The sequence below is a fragment of the Octopus bimaculoides genome, chromosome 25 (genome assembly GCF_046866305.1).
Source record: "Octopus bimaculoides isolate indiv1 chromosome 25, ASM4686630v1, whole genome shotgun sequence".
NCBI classification, from domain to species: Eukaryota; Metazoa; Mollusca; class Cephalopoda; order Octopoda; family Octopodidae; genus Octopus; species Octopus bimaculoides.
In genome coordinates this window covers 9,614,136-9,635,980 of record NC_142952.1, presented here as the reverse complement: position 1 = coordinate 9,635,980, position 21,845 = coordinate 9,614,136, and the positions used below count along the sequence as shown (strand labels likewise).

General features: G+C 37.8%; 2 protein-coding genes across 3 annotated transcripts in view; one reads left to right on the top strand and one right to left on the bottom strand.

Moving 5' to 3' along the window:
• LOC106881740 (unconventional myosin heavy chain 6) overlaps window positions 1–21,845 on the bottom strand; it is a 261,243-nt gene that overhangs the window by 236,878 nt on the left and 2,520 nt on the right. The window lies entirely within an intron of this gene.
• On the top strand, window positions 1,632–18,838 carry LOC106880432 (uncharacterized). The gene is made up of 4 exons (XM_014930354.3): window positions 1,632–1,981; window positions 11,310–11,352; window positions 12,398–12,445; window positions 17,644–18,838. Exons 1-4 carry the CDS (start codon window positions 1,754–1,756, stop codon window positions 18,036–18,038), a joined length of 714 nt encoding a protein of 237 aa, XP_014785840.2. The 5' UTR covers window positions 1,632–1,753; the 3' UTR covers window positions 18,039–18,838.

The window sequence follows — 21,845 nt, the reverse complement described above, 5'->3', positions numbered from 1 at the left end:
TTACTTCTCCTCATCCCTCTTCCATCTTCCGAAGCATTGGTTTATTATTCCCTCCCACCACTACCGCCACCATCCTCAGTAGATTCCAGTTTATTGCAAGTCATTTTAATTGTGCATGTTTTTGCCCTGCAAAGTGTCTTCTCTTCTGTTATTCAATTTTAGTTTTAGTATCTATATGTTTCAGTTATTTGACTGTGGCCATGCTGGAGCACCGCCTTTAGTCGAGTAAATCGACCCCAGGACTTATTCTTTGGATGCCTAGTACTTATTCTATCGGTCTCTTTTGCCGAACCGCTAGGTTACGGGGGGGGGGGGACAAACAAAGACACACAAACACATACACACATATACATATATACATATATACGACAGGCTTCTTCCAGTTTCCGTCTGCCAAATCCACTCACAAGGCATTGGTCGGCCTGAGGCTATAGTAGAAGACACTTGCCCAAGGTGCCCCGCAGTGGGAATGAACCCGGAACCATGTGGTTGGTAAGCAAGCTACTTATCACACAGCCACTCCTGCGCCTATCCACACAGCCACTCCTGCGCCTATCCACACAGCCACTCCTGCGCCTTTCCACACAGCCACTCCTGCTCAAATTAAATATTTTAGTAGATTTAATTATTGGAATTTTGTAAAATAAATTTTTTCCCAACCGTTACTTCCGAATTTGTTAGCAGATAATTAAAGAAAGAAAGAAAGAACAAACAAAAAAAAAGAACTAGAGATTTGGCTGTTATTTTGCGCGTCTAACTAAAAATGGGTTAACTCCTCGGCCGTTCATTTTCAGGGAGCTGTAGAGGTTTTGCTAACGCGCACTCTTTTTTGCTGATTGACGAGGGGGGTGGGTTGGATCAATTTTGGAAGTATATTACAGTTTTTAGTAGACGCATAACGGAGAATTATTTAATATCGTGTTTGCTTCTATGAGAATCGTTTAACTTGAAAGCGAAAAAACGACCGACATATACAATGCTGTTTCACTTGTTTCAGCCGTTCATTTCCAGCGAGCTTGTACAGATTGTTGCGCCCACGCAGCCTTTTTTGCTGGGTGACGAGGGGTGTCTGGATCAAATTTGGAATTTTTTCATATAAAATTTGAAATTAATTAACTTTTTGTTAATTAATTAATGTTGTTAATCTCCGTATTTTCCCACGTTGATTGAAAAAAAAAAGAAAATTCGAAAAAGTTAAAAATTTTAAAAAATTAGAGGGGCGGGAATTTTTAATTTTGAAAACATGATTGTTTTGCATATTCGGAATTTCCGTTATCGAAAACCTAGGATTCCGCTGAGAAAAAAAAAAAAGAAAAAAAAAAAAATTCCAAAAGCTCGGTTTTTCTGGGGCGTGACCGTCGTCCAGCTCCACCGATATATATATATATATATATATATATATATATATATGTATGTATGTGTGTGTGTGTGTGTGTGTGTGTGTATATATATAATAAATAGTAAATAATATATATAGTAAATCACATAACGAGGCAATACCGTATATATAGCAAAATCATTGAATATGTATGTTGCCGTGGATTTTAGATTATTTTTTTATATATAACTTTAAATCTCATTGGTTGTAAGTATGAGAGAGAAAGAGAGAGAGAGAGAGAGAGAGATAACTGTCAAATGGGAAGTAAAAAAGAAAAAAAAGGGGAGCGAGTAGGAAGAGGAGTTTTTGAGAGAGCGTGAGTTCCAGTCATTTGCGACAATATTCACAGCAGGAGAGACTACCCAGCTAAACGCTATGCAGATTTGCAAGGAAGATGTGAATTCTGATGAAAAAACAAACATGTTGACTGATCAAGAAATCAAGCAAGCCAATCAAGAAACTGAGAATCCTAAAAAAAGTAATGAAGAGAATTACTACCAAAGATGTAAAGCATGGATCAAGCTTAATAGATATAAGATCATTGGTCCACTTTTCATCGCTTTCGGTGTATGGTTAATTATTCTTACTGTAACTGCAAATGAGGTAATCAATTTCATTTATTCTCATATATATTTAACCTTGTTCCGTTGATCGGATCAACTGAAACCCTCGTCGTCGTAAGCGACGGAGTGCCAACTTTAATATTATGTCATGCCTCGACGGGCTGGTGATAAATTCGTAAAGCATGCCAAGTAAAGATAGATGTAGCAGATTTTCCTTGTATAGTTTGTGTTTATGTTCTCGCCATTGTGTAGTAGTAAGCTGCGGATAGAGATGGAGTAAAGTTCTAGAGAAAAGAAAGTGTGAGTCAGTCGAGGGAAGTTGTCTCGCATAGTCGCTGATTGTAACTTTCTTTTTCCTTCTGGCCGTTTGGTCTCTAGTGGCTGCCTGCTTGTGGCCATGACTCTAGTTGCCTGTTCACTAATTTTGCCTTTTGTTCACTAATTATTGTTTTTTTTTCCTGTGAGATAAGTGCTGTTGAACTGTTAAGTGAAATTTGGCGATCGAGGATCGAATCCACGCTATGACTGCGTGAAGCCACTACATTTTTTTTTCGGTCGATATATAAAGATCTTCACCCGTGAACAAAAAATAAATAAATAAATAAACCAGCCTGCTGGGTGTTAACAAGTATGTAGAAAACGAATATGAAAAAAGGAATTCGCGCTGGGGGGTGGGGAGAGGACTTTCGGAAAATTCTCAAGATCCGATTTTTCCGTCATAACTTTCGGTAAAATGGATATATATTGATTTTTTTTTAACGGAATCCCACGTTTTGCTTATGGAGGATCCAATTCTGAAAAAAAAATTCTTATAAAAAAAAATTCAAAAATCGCTTTTTCAAAATTTCACCCCCACTCCATCATTTTTCACTTTTTCCAGAAATTTTTTTTTTTGCGTTACGAAATACGTAGAAAAGTATGGAGGTTATGATTCTGAAAAAAATTTGTTTGTAAAATTTCAATTTTTCAAGAAAAAAAAAAAAAGTATATACCCTCAGGCCTTCAAGCAGGCTAGCCACATGCCAGAAATAACAGCCAAGTCTCACAAAACTGTGATAACAATGTAATCGATCTACTGATTTACAAAAAAAAACAGATTCGTAAAAGAGCGGGAATTTTAGGATTTATGGCAGCAGTGGGGGGGGGGGGGGTATTTATTAGACGAGAAATCAAATTTCGAAAGCAGTATAGCTGCGAAAACATCTAAAGACGGGGGTAGGAAGTAGAAAAAGTAACCCGCAGCGGGTTGCGAATATTCGTACATCGAACCTAACCAATTCCAAGTAGTGCTTTGTACCATTAAGTCAAGCAATCCATTATTGGAACTACTATCATTTTTTATGCTTAAGTATGAACATTAAATACCCAAACTTTCTCGGCTGTTTTTACAGCTATTTTTCGAAATTTACTTTCTCGTTTGTAATTCACACACACACACACACACACACACACACATACACACACACACACACACACACACACACACACACACACACACACACACACACACACACACACAGAGTTGAAAAGGTGTTAAGAATCCGTACAAATCGAAACCGGATGCATTTTGAAACCTTCTCTACTTTTGCTCATTTTCCAACTTTATATACTTTTTAAACTATATATATATATATATATATATATATATATATATATATATATATATTCCTGTATATACTTTTTTACTCTTTTACATACATACATACATACATACATAACCTCTCTCTCACTTTTTCTCTTAATCACTCACATTCACTCGCTGTGAATGATAAAGTTTCCGTTATCTTTCTTTCTCTCTCTCACATACACACACACCAGCAACATTACTCTCTCTGCCTCTTCACACACACTAACAAAAGCAATTCACATACACACCACACATTCTGTCTCGCACACCCCAGCAAACACACATCAATTCTTCAGCTTCGCGCCAACTTCAATAGAACTTCACTCATACAATCGCGCCCTTTCTGTCTCTTTCGCCCTCTTCAAAAGATTCCCTTTCCACCTAACCTCATATTAAAAAAATTAAAAAAAACTTTTACGGAAACTGACAATCATCTTCAAAAAATGTAGATAAACACACGTGGTTTATAAGTGGTTCGTAAGTGATAGTCGTGTGTTCTCATATCGAAAGATCGCCCAATGTTTTAATGATTAGACAGAGGTCCAAAAGAATAGCTCTAAGAAACAGATTACGTACAAATTCGTTCTTCGCAACTCAAGAAACTGTTTTCTGACAAGATGGGGGTCAGGAAATTTTCATACAACTGGAGGCTCCAATCGAAACAGGGGACCCGAAATGATAAGGTTGAGAAACGCTGTTATAGATTATGACTAACCGAAAACGATCACAGCCACATCATCCAAACAGACCGGGTAAAACCGGGCTTAGCTGCTAGTATGTATATATAAATAATATATATGTATATATATATATAAATAATCTATATATATATAAATAATATGTATATATAAATAATACATACACACACACACTTATACACAATGTCGAGTATATATAAATAAATAAATAAATATATATATATATATATATATATATGTATGTATAGATATATGTATGTATATATATATATATGTATGTATATATATATATGTATATATATATATATATGTATATATATATATATATGTATGTATATATGTATATATATATATGTATATCTATCTATCTATCTATATATATATATATATATGTGTGTGTGTGTGTGTGTGTGTGTGTGTGTGTGTGTGTGTGTGTGTGTGTGTGTGTGTGTGTGTAATAATATAGATTTAATCAAAAAATTAAATGTGGTACTTAAAATGTTTGAGGCAACAGAATTTGGTAGGGTAAAAACCAAAAACAAAAATCAAGAGATTTGGTGAATAAAATTTGAAGAAAAGCAACAAAAATTCATAAGGTTATAGCAGTACGTATATGTATGTATGTATGTATGAATAGATATGTATGTATATATATATATATCATCTTTCAGTATTAGATCATGTCATTCATTCATTTACTTTTTATCTATACTATGAAAGAGCATTGGGTGGGCGTATGAGATCCTGTGAAAACATGAATGAAAACTTACTACTACTACTACTATCGCTCTCACTGTGCTCGTAGATGTGAGCTTGGTCTTATTTTTAGCCTGGGTTTTTCCAGAGAAAGACACAAAGGCTGACTGACAATACCATGGACATTCTTTTGTATTCTTTTATTTGTTTCTGTCATTTGACTGTGGCCATGCTGGAGCACCGTATTTAGTCGAATCAAATCGACCCCCAGAACTTACTATTTGTAAGCCTAGAACTTATTCTGTCGGTCTTTTTTGCCGAACCGCATTATGTCTCCGTTTTTTTTTTGATGTCCTGTACCCATATATGCATGTATATAAACATATGTAGGTATGTACATATATGTATGTATGTATATATGCATATATTCATATATTATTTATATTGATAATAATATATATACATATAAATAATATATAAATATATGCATGTATACATACAAATATGTACACACCTACATATGTTTATATATATATATATATATATATATATATATATATATATATATATATATATCATCTTATAGTAAAAATGGATACATAAGGGTGGAAAATCACAGGAATAATACCATATGTCCAACGCAAGATACAATATGTGTGTTCAATTCCTTCAAGAATCAATAAATGAATTTATAGTATTCAGTATCTAAAGTGTCTAAAAGGTACGGTAAAAAGACAAGCAAATACAACAATAAAAACTTTAGAAATATGAAGGTTCAAAATATTTATTAAAAAAATATTTATAAATATGCATGATTTCTAAGTTGTATAAAAATATGACAATTAAAGTTAAAACATTATGATGTGTAAACGTACATTATGATATAACATATAATGGGTAAATATATACAGTATGATGAAGTTATAAATTTACATGTATTATATTAAAAACGTGTACATTAGGACAGGATTTAAAAAACAAAAAAACAAAAAAAAACATAATATAAAAGTTAAGTGTGTCTATTAATATGGTGTTGTACTCATATTAGAGATTAGACACTCCCTTCATCAGGATGGTTGTTTTACATATAGAGAGGAAGGAAAAAAATATAGAGAACATAAAAAGTTTAGTGATATAATACAATATACAAGTAAAACAACTGGACACAACACCTTACATCACGGCTCCTTTTTCCTCAATTGCGGAATTACGTAAATATATATATATTAAAAAAAACAAAAAAAAAACAAGAATATGTATTAATACCTAATTAGCATAGGTTGATAAGTTAAATTAAATCACTAGCCTAATCATATCTTATTGCGGATTAATTCATAATAATATTTTGTTTGTATTTTATTTCCATGTTTAATTTTATTTAATTTTATTTCTTATTTCATTTATTAATCCATTTATAAGTTTATCCCTAATCATCGATACAAGTTCAAATTATACTAGTTCTATTCCGGCCTGCTTATATAATGTCTATTGGTACTTCTATTTATTTTATTTTATAATATTATTTTTCTTCCTTATATATTAAATTATATTGTATTATTTTTATAACTATTAACTCAGGGAAGTTTTCCTATCTAAATCATTATTATTACTATTCTAAGTTCGAATTCATGCTATGATCTTTTACAGTCACTATTCGCCCTAACCTTCTCTTTAACTATCCTATTCTTTTCGAACTTCATAAGGAATGTTGACTGAATTTTATGCATGCATGCCGGGATTGCATCAGTAAACCTGTTTAGCATGGTATTATTATGGTTTTTCAGTATTAAATATGCCTCTCTAATGCATAATCCACATCTGTTAGATCCAACTCCGAACGGATGGGCGTTAGCCAAGATGGACCATGATAGTTCGAATGTTGTGTTTCTTTCCTTAAGGTCATGTATAAACGATGCCAATGCTGTAGATGCCTTATATTTTGAGTTATTAAATGAGCTCATATGGCTTCTATATCTTTGTTTAAAATCGATCGAGCTACCTATGTACTCTTTTCTCTTTCCTTTCTGCATAAGAACGGTAATTTACAAATGTACCGTTCTTTTTTTATTTTATTTATTTATTTATTTTTTTATATATATATTTACGTAAGTTCCGCAATTGAGGAAAAAGGAGCCGTGATGTAAGGTGGTTTTACTTGTATATTGTATTATATCACTCTAAACTTTTTATGTTCTCTATATTTTTTTCCTTCCTCTCTATATGTAAAACAAACATCCTGATGAAGGCAGCGGACTCGCGGTCATAGGATCGCGGTTTCGATTCCCAGACCGGGCGTTGTGAGTGTTTATTGAGCGAAAACACCTAATGCTCCACGAGGCTCCGGCAGGGGATGGTGGCGAACCCTGCTGTACTCTTCCACCACAACTTTCTCTCACTCTTACTTCCTGTTTCTGTTGTTCCAGTAATTCAAAGGGTCAGCCTTGTCACACTGTGTCACGCTGAATATCCCCGAGAACTACGTTATGGGTACACGTGTCTGTGGAGTGCTCAGCCACTTGCACGTTAATTTCTCGAGCAAGCTGTTCCGTTGATCGGATCAACTGGAACCGTCGACGTCGTAAGCGACGGAGTGCCAACAACAACAAGCCTCTGTAGTTTTCATTTCAATAAGTGTGAAAAATAAATTATTGAACGAAAACAGTGGTTCCCAACCTTTTTCAGCCCAGGGACCATTTTTTGCCTGAAAAAATTTCTAGGGACCACTTCTACTTTTACTTTATGTTGTTCTATTTTCACCCTAAAATACTTAATGAAAAGACAAAATAGTCTATTTACACTTTAAAATTTATTTTAGCAAACAAAACATAAAATTTTTAATTAATTTTAGTAAACAAAGATAAACACAAGATATCAAAATCCTTTTCCATAAAGTCGTTTATTTTTAGTCCATTCAGCATGTGACTAGCTTGATATTGGTATTTCTGACACAAGAAATCATAATCAATTTTAATGAACTCATTTAGTCTGAGTCTGATAAGTTCCTCTGCTGTTAACATCTAATTCATTTCTTTTTCTACTTAAAATATCTCCAACAGCTGAAAATGCAGATTTCACCATTCATGTGGTAGGGAAAGAAATGATGCTTGCTTCTACATGTCAAAAAAATATATTAGGGTGTGATTCCTTTATCGATATGTAGACAAAGACACCCTCTTTTTCAACTCTTCTTCTCAGTTTCATATTCTCTTTCAAATCCAACAACATTTTAGCCAACTCAAAATTTTCATCTCCTGGCTCATAATTTCCTAGGTCTACAAACCACAGTGGATAAATCCATCTTTAATAAATCATTGTATCTTCTCTCAAAGTCTACATGAAGACCTTCAAGATAGACAATGCATGCAACAATGCATTCTGATGCAGGAACAGTGGTGTTAAAATTTTGAAATGATGCCAAATTTTTTTCAAACTGTTCTTTCCAAAATTTTAATTTCTATTTCTTTCTCTTTCTATGCCTTTCTTTTGCCTTCCTTCCTCTCACTTTCTCTCCTTCATACTTCTTCCTTCGTTCTGAATTTTTATCTGTCCTTCTCTTGTTTCCAGTCCTAAAGAACATTCTCGTTTTCATTTGCGTTACCTTGCATCTACCAGTCTTGCGGCAGCACGGCTTTTTTGTTGTATATGTATATTTTATTTTGTCGTGTTTGTTTTCGTCATTGTCCAGTATATTTGTTACCTATTCCCTGTGGCTTTTTGTCACTGGCGCCACTAAAAGTGAACAATATCAACGTTAAAGGCGCGAATTTGTAATGATTTTTTGGACGTTAACTGATGAGGAAACAGTTATGAATTTTCTGTTTGTTATGTCTTTGTAAAATTGTTGTGATGATTTTGTTAAAGCTTTGAAATAATATTTATGTAATACTATGTACTCCTGGTTTATATATCATCATCATCATCATCATCGTTTAACGTCCGCTTTCCATGCTAGCATGGGTTGGACGATTTGACTGAGGGCTGGTGAAACCGGATGGCAACACCAGGCTCCAGTCTGATTTGGCAGAGTTTCTACAGCTGGATGCCCTTCCTAACGCCAACCACTCAGAGAGTGTAGTGGGTGCTTTTACGTGTCACCCGCACGAAAACGGCCACGCTCGAAATGGTGTCTTTTATGTGCCACCCGCACAAGCCAGTCCAGGGGCACTGGCAACGATCTCGCTCGAAAATCCTACAGGAGCCAGTCAGGCGGTACTGGCAACGGCCACGCTCAAAATGGTGCATCTCATGTGCCAACCGCACAAGAACCAGTCCAGGGGCACTGGCAACGATCTTACTTGGCTTGCCGGGTCTTCTCACGCACAGCCCATTTCCAAAGGTCTCGGTCCGTAGTCATCGCCTCGGTGAGGCCCAATGTACGAAGGTCTTGCCTCACCACCTCAGCCCAGGTCTTCCTGGGCCTACCTCTTCCACGGGTTCCCTCAACTGTTAGGGTGTGGCACTTTTTCACGCAGCTATCCTCCTCCATTCTCACCACATGTCCATACCAGCGCAATCGTCTCTCTTGCACGCCACAACTGATGCTTCTAATGTTCAGCTTTTCTCTCAAGATACTTACACTCTGACGGGTATTCACATTGACATTACACATCCAACGGAGCATACTGGCTTCATTCCTTGCGAGCTTACGTATGTCCTCAGCAGTTACAGCCCATGTTTCACTGCCATGTAGCATGGTTGTTCGTACGCATGCGTCATACAGTCTGCCTTTTACTCTGAGTGAGAGTCCCTTTGTCGCCAGCAGGGGTAAGAGCTCTCTAAACTTTGCCCAGGCTATTCTTATTCTAGCAGCTACACTTTCAGCGCACCCACCCCCACTACTAACTTGGTCGCCCAGATAGCGGAAGCTATCGACTACCTCTAGTTTTTCACCCTGGAATGAGATAGAAGTTGTTTCCTGTTTGTTTGCAGTCTTTATTGCACCTGAACATCTGTCACAAACAAAAACTAACTTGCTAGTTAACCTGCCTTTGATGTTGCTGCACCTCTTATGTGTCCATAGCTTGCACCGGGTACATCTTATAGAGTTACTACCTACTCCTTTTCTACATACTGAGCAGGGCCATCTACCTGAAGGGGTTTGTGTTTTATCTACCTTCCTACTTATTAGGATTTTGGTTTTAGCTAGGTTGACTCTAAGGCCCTTCAATTCTAGACCTTGCTTCCACACCTGAAACTTCTCCTCTAGTTCTGATAGTGACTCCGCAATTAGGGCAAGGTCATCAGCATAGAGGAGCTCCCAGGGGCAACCTGTCTTGAACTCCTCTGTGATTGCCTGGAGGACTATGGTAAATAATAGGGGGCTGAGGACGGAACCTTGGTGGACCCCTACCTCTACCCGGAATTCATTGCTGTACTCATTTCCAACCCTCACCTTACTGGCAGCATCTCTGTACATGGCTCGCACAGCTCTCACTAACCATTCTTCTATCCCAAGTTTCCTCATTGACCACCAGATAAGGGATCGGGGGACCCTGTCAAAGGCTTTCTCCATGTCAACGAAAGCCAGGTACAGAGGTTTATCCTTAGCTAGGTATTTCTCTTGCAACTGTCTCACTAGAAATAAGGCATCAGTAGTGCTTTTACCTGGCACGAACCCAAACTGCATCTCATCTAAATTGATTCGCTCCCTAATTAGTTGGGCTATGACCCTCTCTGTAACTTTCATAACCTGATCTAACAGCTTGATGCCTCTGTAATTATTTGTATCTAAAGCGTCCCCTTTACCTTTGTAGCAGTTGACTATGATGCTGCTACACCAGTCATAGGGTATGACTCCTTCGTGTATCACCTGGTTCGTAATACGGGTGACTAGGCTATAGCCAACACTGCCAGATATTTTGAGCATCATATATATATAATTACTATTATTATTATTATTATTATTATTATTATTATTGAAGACGTCGCTCAGTATCCAATATTGTGATGCTGTAGATTGAAGATATTGTGTATACTGGTGGTTTGTACTGTCTGTCCATTCACAATAAGGACCTGAGATAGACAGTACTTTATGCAGTATGCACGCAGTTTGCATGTGTGTGTGTGTGTGTGTGGTGTGTATACGCGCACACACTTATATCTAAATCTCTTCTCTCTCTCTCTCTCTCTCTCTCTCTCTCTCTCTCTCTCTCTCTCCACACACACACACACACATATATATATATATCATAAGACTGTGACAAGTGTATCAGGTCTTTACCAAGATTTCTTACAAGACACTGACAGAACTTAAAGGAGACAGTATTTTAATGAAAGTTATACAAACAACATCAGTCACCATCACATCTTAATTTTCCTGTTCTTGTCGTCTTTTCTTTCCAATTTAGGAGGACAGCCAGCAAATATATGAGAGACCAGCTCCTCCACAATGTAAGTATATACACTGTCACCATTTCACTATCCACGCGTCCACAGAGTTATCTGACCCTGTAACATATTGTAACATTAAACTAAACATCTCCTCAATACAATACACCAGTGATTCTTAACTATTTTTTTTTTTTGTGTAGTGACCTCCACCCTACCCGCTGTCACCTGAAGTGGCAAGTGAGGTATCATGACTAAACTAACTTAACATGGATGATAGATTATAGATTATAGATAAAACGGCAAGCTGGCAGAATCGTTAGCACGCCGGGCGAAATGCTTAGCGGTATTTCGTCAGCCACTACGTTCTGAGTTCAAATTCTGCCAAGGTCGAATTTGCCTTTCATCCTTTCGGGGTCGATAAATTCAGTACCAGTTACGCACTGGGGTCGATGTAATCGACTTAATCCATTTGTCTGTCCTTGTTTGTCCCTTCTATATTTAGCCCCTTGTGGGCAATAAAGAATTGGATAGATTATAGATTTTACTCTTTAAATGGATTGTATAACCTTTTAACAGTGGAATGATAAAAACGTTAATAAAAACAAAAGTTGTAAACTTTATAGTAACAGACATACTAAAGAAATAAATGACAAAAATACCCACATCATTAAATATATGAATGAAATGTTTACAATGATTAACTGGACCATGGCTTTCATCCTACTTTGATAGGATGAAACCTCCTGTACATGTTTACTAGAATTGTACTATCAGTCCCAGCAAGGAATCGCTACTGTACAACTGAACATGTTAAAGCTCATGGAACTACAATGTGAAGGGTGTAATATAAGGATATTTATATAATCCTGGGTCTGTTTTCATTAATGGTTAATAATTGTTCTAGATTATTTTCCTCGTAATAATAATGATGATTGTGAAATGGTTAATATATTGTATAGTTATTTATTAGGTGATAATCTGAAATGTTAAATATATGAAATACATCAGGAAGTGTCCTTTTTCTTTGAATAGTCTTCTGTTGATATTGAACCTATATTAAAATATATCCTTCTCACTGTCTGCTTTCTCTCTTCTTATCTTTCAGTTCACCATTCTTTCTTTTACATAGAAACAGAGGGTTACACAAAGAGGGGTAAGTTAATTTATACAGATTTATTGCACATTTTTTCTCATAATTTGAATTATCCCTTTAAATAACTACTATTAAAAATTTAAGCTAATTCTTACTATTATGATATTAAGTAAAACTAGTAGTATCCATGGAAATATCACAGTGAATATGAAATTTTTTAGATGGTTGGAACTTTATATAGAGCCATAAAAATTAATGTTTCATTTGAAATTGTATATTCTGCAATATTTTCATTACAAAAAAAAAAAAAAAGAAAACCTTTCAATTCTAGATAATTGAAGAAGTATGTCTTTTCTATTCTCACAGTAATTCAGAGGTTCAGTTATAAATCTAAGTGTTTCACAATCATTAGAGAGACTATTCATGTCACTAACGTAACTTTCAACCATATGTATACACAGGGGTGGCTCGTGTATAGGCACTGCGGAACTGTAGCACCCCCTATTTCTTCTTGATATTATCGATAATATTCAATATAATGAGTCCCTTTTTTCTTTAATTCTTTCTTTATACTGGTACATTACATAATACTTAAGCTTAATCTCAGTAGCCATCCCCTAGTTCAGGGGTTTTCAAACTGGTCTGCGGACCACAGGGGGTCCGTAGACAGCAAATACATTTTATGGACAATTTGATTTTATATATGTTTTTTAATCGAAATCTTTTAATTGACAATAAACCTATTTGTTAAATACTGTTAAATAAATAAATGTAAAAATATGTTATTTTAAGCAAATATTTATGTATAAATTTCATAAGCGTTTATAAGGGGGTCCCTAAGGTAAAGCCTGAAATATAAAGGGGTCCGCAAGTCAAAAAGTTTGAAAACCCCTGCCCTAGTTTATGAAACAAATACAGAAATCCCTGTAGAGAACTGTGCGTGTGACAGTTCCAGCGATACGGTGTTTGGCTGTTGTGCACATGCTCACATGTCCAAGAAAGGAAGCTTCACGCTAGGGAGAGAGAACACTGTCGTTCATGTAGTGCTGGTGAAAGTTATGGTTTCTTTTTGACTCCGCGTGTGTTATGCTTAAAAACATGTTTATATTCTTGAATGTGATAAAGTGTAGAATTAGATTATTATCCTGCTTCCAGCTGAAGTGTCGCTGTCAGGATTTGAAAAATAGGGCATATTTCCTCCCATGTCCCCTTATTTTGTGATTTAGAGGGATTTTTGAAAAACAAGGGGGAATTCGCGGCGGTGTTCAGTGAGCAAATTAAACGCACTACCCGGCAGTGGCTAATACACAAACCAATCAAGTTTATGCATAAATTTTCCGTTTATATGTTTGTTTCCTCTTACACAATATTAAAACAACGGCTAAAAATTTTCTGAAGCAGCACCCCAACTAATTTTATCTACGAGCCGCCACTGTGTATACACTTTTTTCTATCATTTTCTATTCTATCTTGAACACATTCTCTGTTGTAAATATTCACTGTATTCTCTCTGCGCTTGTTTTAGCGATTCAACCCTCTGCTTCTCTTTACATCATTTCCTATACCATCTCATTCTTTCTCTAGTTAGTTTACCTCATCTGTCATCCATATTTTATAAACAAATATCAATTTTCGAGCAAACAGACGATAAATAATTGCACTTATGCACATATATTGACTGATAGGCAACATAAAAAATTTATAGGAGAGTTAGTGCATGTGTTAATAGTCCTTTCTATTATAGGCCTGAAATTTTGGAGGAGAGGGCTAGTCGATTACGTCGACCCTCAGTAGTCAACTGGTACTTGTTTTATCAACCCTGAAAGGATGAAAGGCAAAGTTGACCTCGGCAGAATTTGAACTCAGAACATCAAGGCAGACAAAATGCTGCTAAGCATTTGGCCCGGTGTGCTAATGATTCTGCCAGCTCTTAGTGCATGTGTTAATATTGGTATAATAACTCTCCCAAGACACAACAAAATTTGTTTCAAAACACGAATTAGCATAAAGAATCTTGAAAGCTAGATACAAAAATGAAGTAAAAAAACACACTTTACACTATCCGCTTATCACTTCCACCTCCATCACGAGCACCATCATCATCATCAGCAGCAGCACCACCGCCACAAGCACTACCATTATCATTATCATAATCACCATTATCATCATCACTTCCACCATCACCTTCATTATAGTTTTCAGTGACAAAGTTCAGTTTGAGTTGTTTGCTAACGAAGATAATTTTCTTTTCATTTAAGTTCAGTTCAGCTGTTTGTTTATATGAATACGCGTGCACACACATACAGACGCATTGCTATTGATATATCTATATAGTCTGACAGTATAAAGACTGAATGACAAATTTTAAAAATAACATCTTTCAGCTATTTTGCTAATTTATTTCACTTTCATTGAAAAATCTATCTTTCTGTCTATGATAAGCTTATTATATCTAATATAAGCCTTCTTTCCACTGTCCACTCATTAATGTATTTGTTTATGTGAATAGATAGGCGCGGGAGTGGCTGTGTGGTAAGTAGTTTGCTTACCAACCACATGGTTCCGGGTTCAGTCCCACTGCGTGGCACCTTGGGCAAGTGTCTTCTACTATAGCCTCGGGTCGACCAAAACCTTGTGAGTGGATTTGGTAGACGGAAACTGAAAGAAGCCCGTCGTGTATATGTATGTATATATATATATATATATATATATATATATATATATATATGTATGTGTGTTTGTGTGTCTGTATTTGTCCCCCCACCATCGCTTGACAACCGATGCTGGTGTGTTTACGTCCCCGTAACTTAGCGGTTCGGCAAAAGAGATCGATAGAATAAGTACTAGGCTTACAAAGAATAAGTCCTGGGGTCGATTTCCTCGACTAAAGGCGGTGCTCCAGCATGGCCGCAGTCAAATGACTGAAACAAGTAGAAGAGTAAAAGAGTAAAAGAGATAGATAAATCGATTAACATACAGAAGATATAGAAAGTTGCCCAAAGACAAGGTGTTAATACAGATGTTACTGTAACAATGTCTATAATATTTTGATGGTTGTCATTACTATTTGTTATATTAATAAAGTCATCTAGAAAGATCTAAATGATTTCAATTGTGCCTTTACACACTTCACATAAGAGCTGCAATGCTGGTACAACAGATATGGTGACATCACTTGTAGTGTGGTAATCTTCTTGTTATGTCTCTAATGTCAGTATGCTTCTTAATTTTATTAGCTATTCTTAAGATCAAAGATGGTTAACTAAGGGTTAGAGTCGCATTTTCAGTATGTAATGTTTTACTTCTTCAGAAATGGTGGAAATACTGCAAGAATATGTAAAAGCTATTTGTGAAGTGTATGGTGAAGGAGATATTTTGCAAAATTAAAATGTATCGCCAGTGCCCCTGGACTGGCTCTTGTGCGGGTGGCACATAAAATACACTATTTTGAGCGTGGCCGTTGCCAGTACCGCCTGACTGGCCTTCGTAGGATTTTCGAGCGAGGTCGTTGCCAGTGCCCCTGGACTGGCTCTTGTGCGGGTGGCACATAAAATACACCATTTTGAGCGTGGCCGTTGCCAGTACCGCCTGACTGGCCTTCGTAGGATTTTCGAGCGAGATCGTTGCCAGTGCCCCTGGACTGGCTCTTGTGCGGGTGGCACATAAAATACACCATTTTGAGCGTGGCCGTTGCCAGTACCGCCTGACTGGCCTTCGTAGGATTTTCGAGCGAGGTCGTTGCCAGTGCCCCTGGACTGGCTCTTTTGCGGGTGGCACATAAAATACACTATTTTGAGCGTGGCCGTTGCCAGTACCGCCTGACTGGCCTTCGTAGGATTTTCGAGCGAGATCGTTGCCAGTGCCCCTGGACTGGCTCTTGTGCGGGTGGCACATAAAATACACCATTTTGAGCGTGGCCGTTGCCAGTACCGCTTGACTGGCGTTCGTGCGGGTGACACGTAAAAGCACATCCAGCTGTAGAAACTCTGCCAAATCAGATTGGAGCCTGGTGTTGCCATCCGGTTTCACCAGTCCTCAGTCAAATCGTCCAACCCATGCTAGCATGGAAGGCGGACGTTAAACGATGATGATGATGATGTAGCTTAGAAGCTGCCTGTTGCACTGGATGACTTTCAGAGCTGGACAATAATCGTTTAAAAGTAAACACTGAAGCAAATCTAAAAGTCATGACTAGGGAAGTTGCAGAGGAGTTTTCAAGTTCCAGAAAACATTCTTTGTGAACATTAGTGAAACTTGGGTAACATTTTCTGCTATGATGTATGGGTCTCTGATAGCCTGTGAAAGAAAAGCTGCATAGACTGGCATTCCATCTGTGACGTTCTCTTAAAACGCGTCAGTTTTCAAGAGAAGTCGCTACTAGTTACATGTGAAGTCTTCTTTTGAACAGTCAGATGTCAGTTTACATGGAAAGAAACAAGGCAGTTTTTAATCAAGAGAGTTGAAACTAATGTATGCAAAAACTTTAGTATTACTCCTTCATAGTCAGCCAATGAACTTTTCAGCCCACTCATTCAGCCCAACATACATCTTATGTTGAAATTCTTTGCTCCAGATTTCTGACCAAAAGTTCCTTGTTGTTTGAACATCTGGTACATTATTCTTTTACTCTTTTACTTGTTTCAGTCATTTGACTGCGGCCATGCTGGAGCGCCGCCTTTTAGTCGAGCAAATCTACCCCCAGGACTTATTCTCTGGAAGCCTAGTACTTATTCTATCGGTCTCTTTTGCCGAACCGCTAAGTTACGGGAACGTAAACACACCACTATCGGTTGTCAAACGATGCTGGGGGGACAAACACAGACACAAACATATACACACATACACATATATATGCATAAATTATACGACGGGCTTCTTTCAGTTTCCGTCTACCAAATCCACTCACAAGGCTTTGGTCGGCCCGAAACTATAGTAGAAGACACTTGCCCAAGCTGCCACGCAGTGGGAATGAACCCGGAACCATGTGGTTGGTAAGCAAGCTACTTACCTCACAGCCACTCCTGCGCCTGATGTTCCACTTCGTTGTTCAATTCAACATCATCATCATCATCACCATCATCATGTTCAATTGCTGGTAAAATTTCCTTTTGTTGTTTCTGGAAAACCTCTTCTGCTAGTATTGGTTCTGTGTTGGTATCTATTTATCTTTTTTTAACCTGACACTGCTTTGATATTTTCGACTCATTTTCCTCATGTTATTGTTATTGATATTTATTGTTATTATTTTTCTTTTTTAGAAATTTTAAAATGGCAGGAAGATGCTGACCAGCATATAGGTGGTATGAAATTGCTTGACGGAACTCACATTCTTATCCCCCAAGATGGGTTATACATGATAAGTTGCATAGTGCAACTGAAGGTTGATAAAAATACGTCTTCACTTTTTGTGACCTTGCTGGCTGAGATACAGAAAAACGGGAATAAAGATAATAAAATAACGAAGGAAAGTACCCATTCCTTAAACATACCAGAATATTCCACAATGCGCTTACAATTTACATCCAAATGTCAAGCTAATGAGACAATCTTTTTCACAATGGAAGATGCAAGATTCATAAACAAGGATGCTAATAGAAGCTACTTGTACATCACCAGCTTACATTTAGATAATACTGTGAAATATAAGCCTTAACTCACAAATAAAGAATTTTTATCCCCCAATGCCATATTTCAGCACTCATTCTCATTGCTCAAGATTAATGCATGCGTATATATATGTGTGTGTATATATGTGTGTGTATATGTGTGTATGTGTGTGTGTGTGTACATACATATCAGGCATGTGCTATCTATAATTACTCAGGGTAGGCAGTTGAATGACGTTTATGCAGTAAAACACACAAAAGATAAGCAAAACACAGCCGCGTGACTGAGTTGAAGGCAGATATTTACTTCTGCCTTTATAGCGCGTAAAGAAAACGTTGTTGTAGGAATGTACGCAGCACATGTACTACAGAAGTACTATGTGTAGCTTTAATACTGAGCAAATTATGCCTACTTATTCTATAAAAAAAATATATTTTGTATTTTATGCATAGTAATCAGAGTAACCTTCATAATTTTATTGAATTAGGTGCATATTCTGCCATAAAAGGAAAATGTTACTATTGATCTATTTTATTCAAGGCAAGCACTACCTACCTTGGCTACCTAGGCGGCATGTCCCTGATACACACACACACACACACACACACACGCACATACATTCTTTTATTCCTTTATTATTTAACCTGTTTCAGTTATCAGTATACGCCCATGCTGGGGCACTGCTTTGAAGAATTTTAGTCGAACAAATTAACCCCAGTGCTTATCTTTTAAGTTTGGTATTGTAACATTAAATGATTATATTCCAAGATACTTCTATAATGGAAGCATGTGTTGGTTTCTTGTATGATGTAATCCTGGATTAAAGATGTGTTTTTCTTCATTCTAGTTAATATCTCTGGGATTTTTTTTAAAAATCTGAGCTAAATTTGGTTTTGCTGATCAGACTAGTACAACTGCGGCTGTTAATTCCTTTCAGATTTTATGGACTCTGCTTCATCGATATAGTTAGCCAAGACTATTACAAAGGTATCGGCCTGGATTTTTGAATCCACATTATCCCATTACTTTGTGTGTATGTATGTATGTATGTATGTATGTATGTGTGCGTGCGTGTGTGTGTGTGTGTGTGTGTGTGTGTGTGCGCGCGCACATCTGTGCTTGCATGCATATGTATGTATATATGTATGTGTGTATGTAACTAATAGTTTATTTCACCAACCCTTGGAGGAATGAGAAGAAAAATTGACCCCAGTGGTATCTGAACATAAAGATCCAGAAACAATACATCAAGGCATTGTCAGGCCACCAACCTTGGAAAACAGGATACATCGTCATCATCGTCGTTTAACGTCCGCTTTCCATGCTAGCATGGGTTGGAAACACAATAATATGAAATCATAGTGATAGAGAGAAAAGGAGATTAGAAAGAGGAAGCAAGAAAGATTGAGAGAGAGAGAGAGAGAGGAGAGGAAAAAGAAGGTAACAGAGAGAGAGAGAGAGAAAGACTGTGAGTGACCCTAAGTATAATGTCAAGTAAGAAAGTAATGCGAGGGAAGAGAAATATAAGAAGTTTAAAGCAGAATAAAGTATTCAGTTAATGTCCTTGAGAATCTATTTATTCTACCATTGTATCATGGTTATTTGCTGAAAGTTGGCAAAACTTTCCAGCAACATAACATTTTTTATCAGATAGAAAGACACCTGAAAATCAAAGGAACGTGACAATCTATATTTAGAAACTCAACCACAGGTGAGCTATGTAATTATTTTTAAAAAATGAATTTGAATGTGGCACATTCTTTTGCTCAAGCAACTGGTCAAGGTAGGTCACCTGCTGATACTGAAACAGCTGGTTGATATAGGGTACCAGAAGGTCATCAAGCAACTGGTCAAGATAGGACACCTGTGGGTACTCAAGCAGTTGGTCAAGATAGGGTGCCTGAGGGTACTCAAGCAACTGGTCAAGTGAGGGTACTCAAGTAACCGGTCAAGATGGGGTACCTGAGGATCCTGAAGCAACTGGTCAAGGTAGGGTAACTGAAGGTCCTCAAGCAACTGGTCAATATTAGGCACCTGAGGGTCCTCAAGCAACTGGTAAAGTGAAGGTACTCAAGCAACCGGTCAAGATGGAGCACCTGAGGGTCCTGAAGCAACTGGTCAAGGTGGAGTAACTGAAGGCACTCAAGCAACTGGTCAATATCAGGCACCTGAGGGTCCTCAAGCAACTGGTCAAGTGAGGATACTCAAGCAACCGGTCAAGATGGGGCACCTGAGGGTCCTGAAGCAACTGGTCAAGGTGGGGTAGCTGAAGGTACTCAAGCAACTGGTCAAGATAGGATCCCAAGGGTCCTCAAGCAACTGGTCAAGCGAGGGTACTCAAGCAACCGGTCAAGATGGGGTACCTGAGGGTCCTGAAGCAACTGGTCAAGGTGGGGTAACTGAAGGTATTCAAGCAACTGGTCAAGATACCACTCGACAACTGCGCGGGTCCACCGATTATCGGTGAGCCGGGCAACGTGTCCAGCCCATCTAAACTTGCTGCGTGTATATTCTACGATGACATCCCTCACGCCGGACTTCTGTTTGATGACCTCGCTACTGATGTGCTCTCTCACGAGATTCCAAGCATTGACCTCTCCATGGCTCTTTGAGCCGTTGCCAATCTCTGCTCTTCTCTCTTTGTTTTAGCCCATGTTTCACTACTGTATAACATTGCAGGTATAACTGTGCTATTTATGAGGTTGGCGCGGGTGGTCCTGTCCAACCTTCCCTTGAGCACATCCCTTATGCCATTAAACGCCTTCCATCCGGCCCTTATTCTCCGCGAGATCTCCTTTTCGATGTCTCGGCGCATATTCACTTACTCTCCCAGGTAGACATATTCCTTTACCTCCTGTATTTCATCATTGCCAACCACCATTCGACCTGTTGGTACGTTGTCGGACCGCATGACCCTCGTTTTCATGCGGTTCATCTTGAGACCTACTGCAGAGCTTTTGATGTTGAGCTCCGTCGGCATGGTCAGACGCTGATCCGTGGTTTCAGCGATGATTACGATGTCATCAGCGAAACGGAGGTGGGTGAGTAGCTCGCCATTGATGTTGACACCACCTTGCCAGTCGATGCCTCTGATGATCTGCTCGAGACATGCGGTGAAAAGTTTTGGAGAGATCGTATCTCCTTGCTTCACTCCCTTCTCGACTGGCACTCGTACGGGTGATGACAGCAGAGCTATGTCGGTGGTGCATCCGGAATTTTCCGCCCTGAGCAGTTTTTCTTTTAATTTAAAATTTTTAAAAGGTTTAATAAAAAATAACAACTAATTAATCAGTAATGTATTCACCCTTGTTGTTTACAACTTCTTCCCAACGTTCAACAAGATTTTCAATACCTCGTTGGTATCACTCGATTTGGACTCGAAAAATTGATCCCACCAAGCTCTCAATTCTGCATCAGTATTGAACGAAACTCCACGCATAGTATTTGAAAGAGATCAAAAGAGGTGGAAATCCGTTGGTGCCAAATTAGGAGAGTACGGCGGGTGTGGCAGCACTTGCCAGCCATGCGTTTGAATGGCTTCCTTGGTCATATTGGCGATATGAGAGAGGCAGAAGAACTCCATACTGCCGATTAGGTCTTTTCTCTTGAATAGCCGTGTTGACTCATTCCATCTGCTGAACATAGGAGTTTCAGCGTTGACCATTTGGTTCCGTTCATAATGGATAATCCATTCCCAGTCCCACCATACGCACAGCATCGTTTTACGCGGATGAAGATCTTGTTTCACGCGCGGTGTTACTTGTTTACCCGGGCTAAACCATTCCTTACGTTGCTTCATATTGATGTACAGGTACCATTTTTCGTTGCCAGTAACGATTCGGTAAAGAAATCG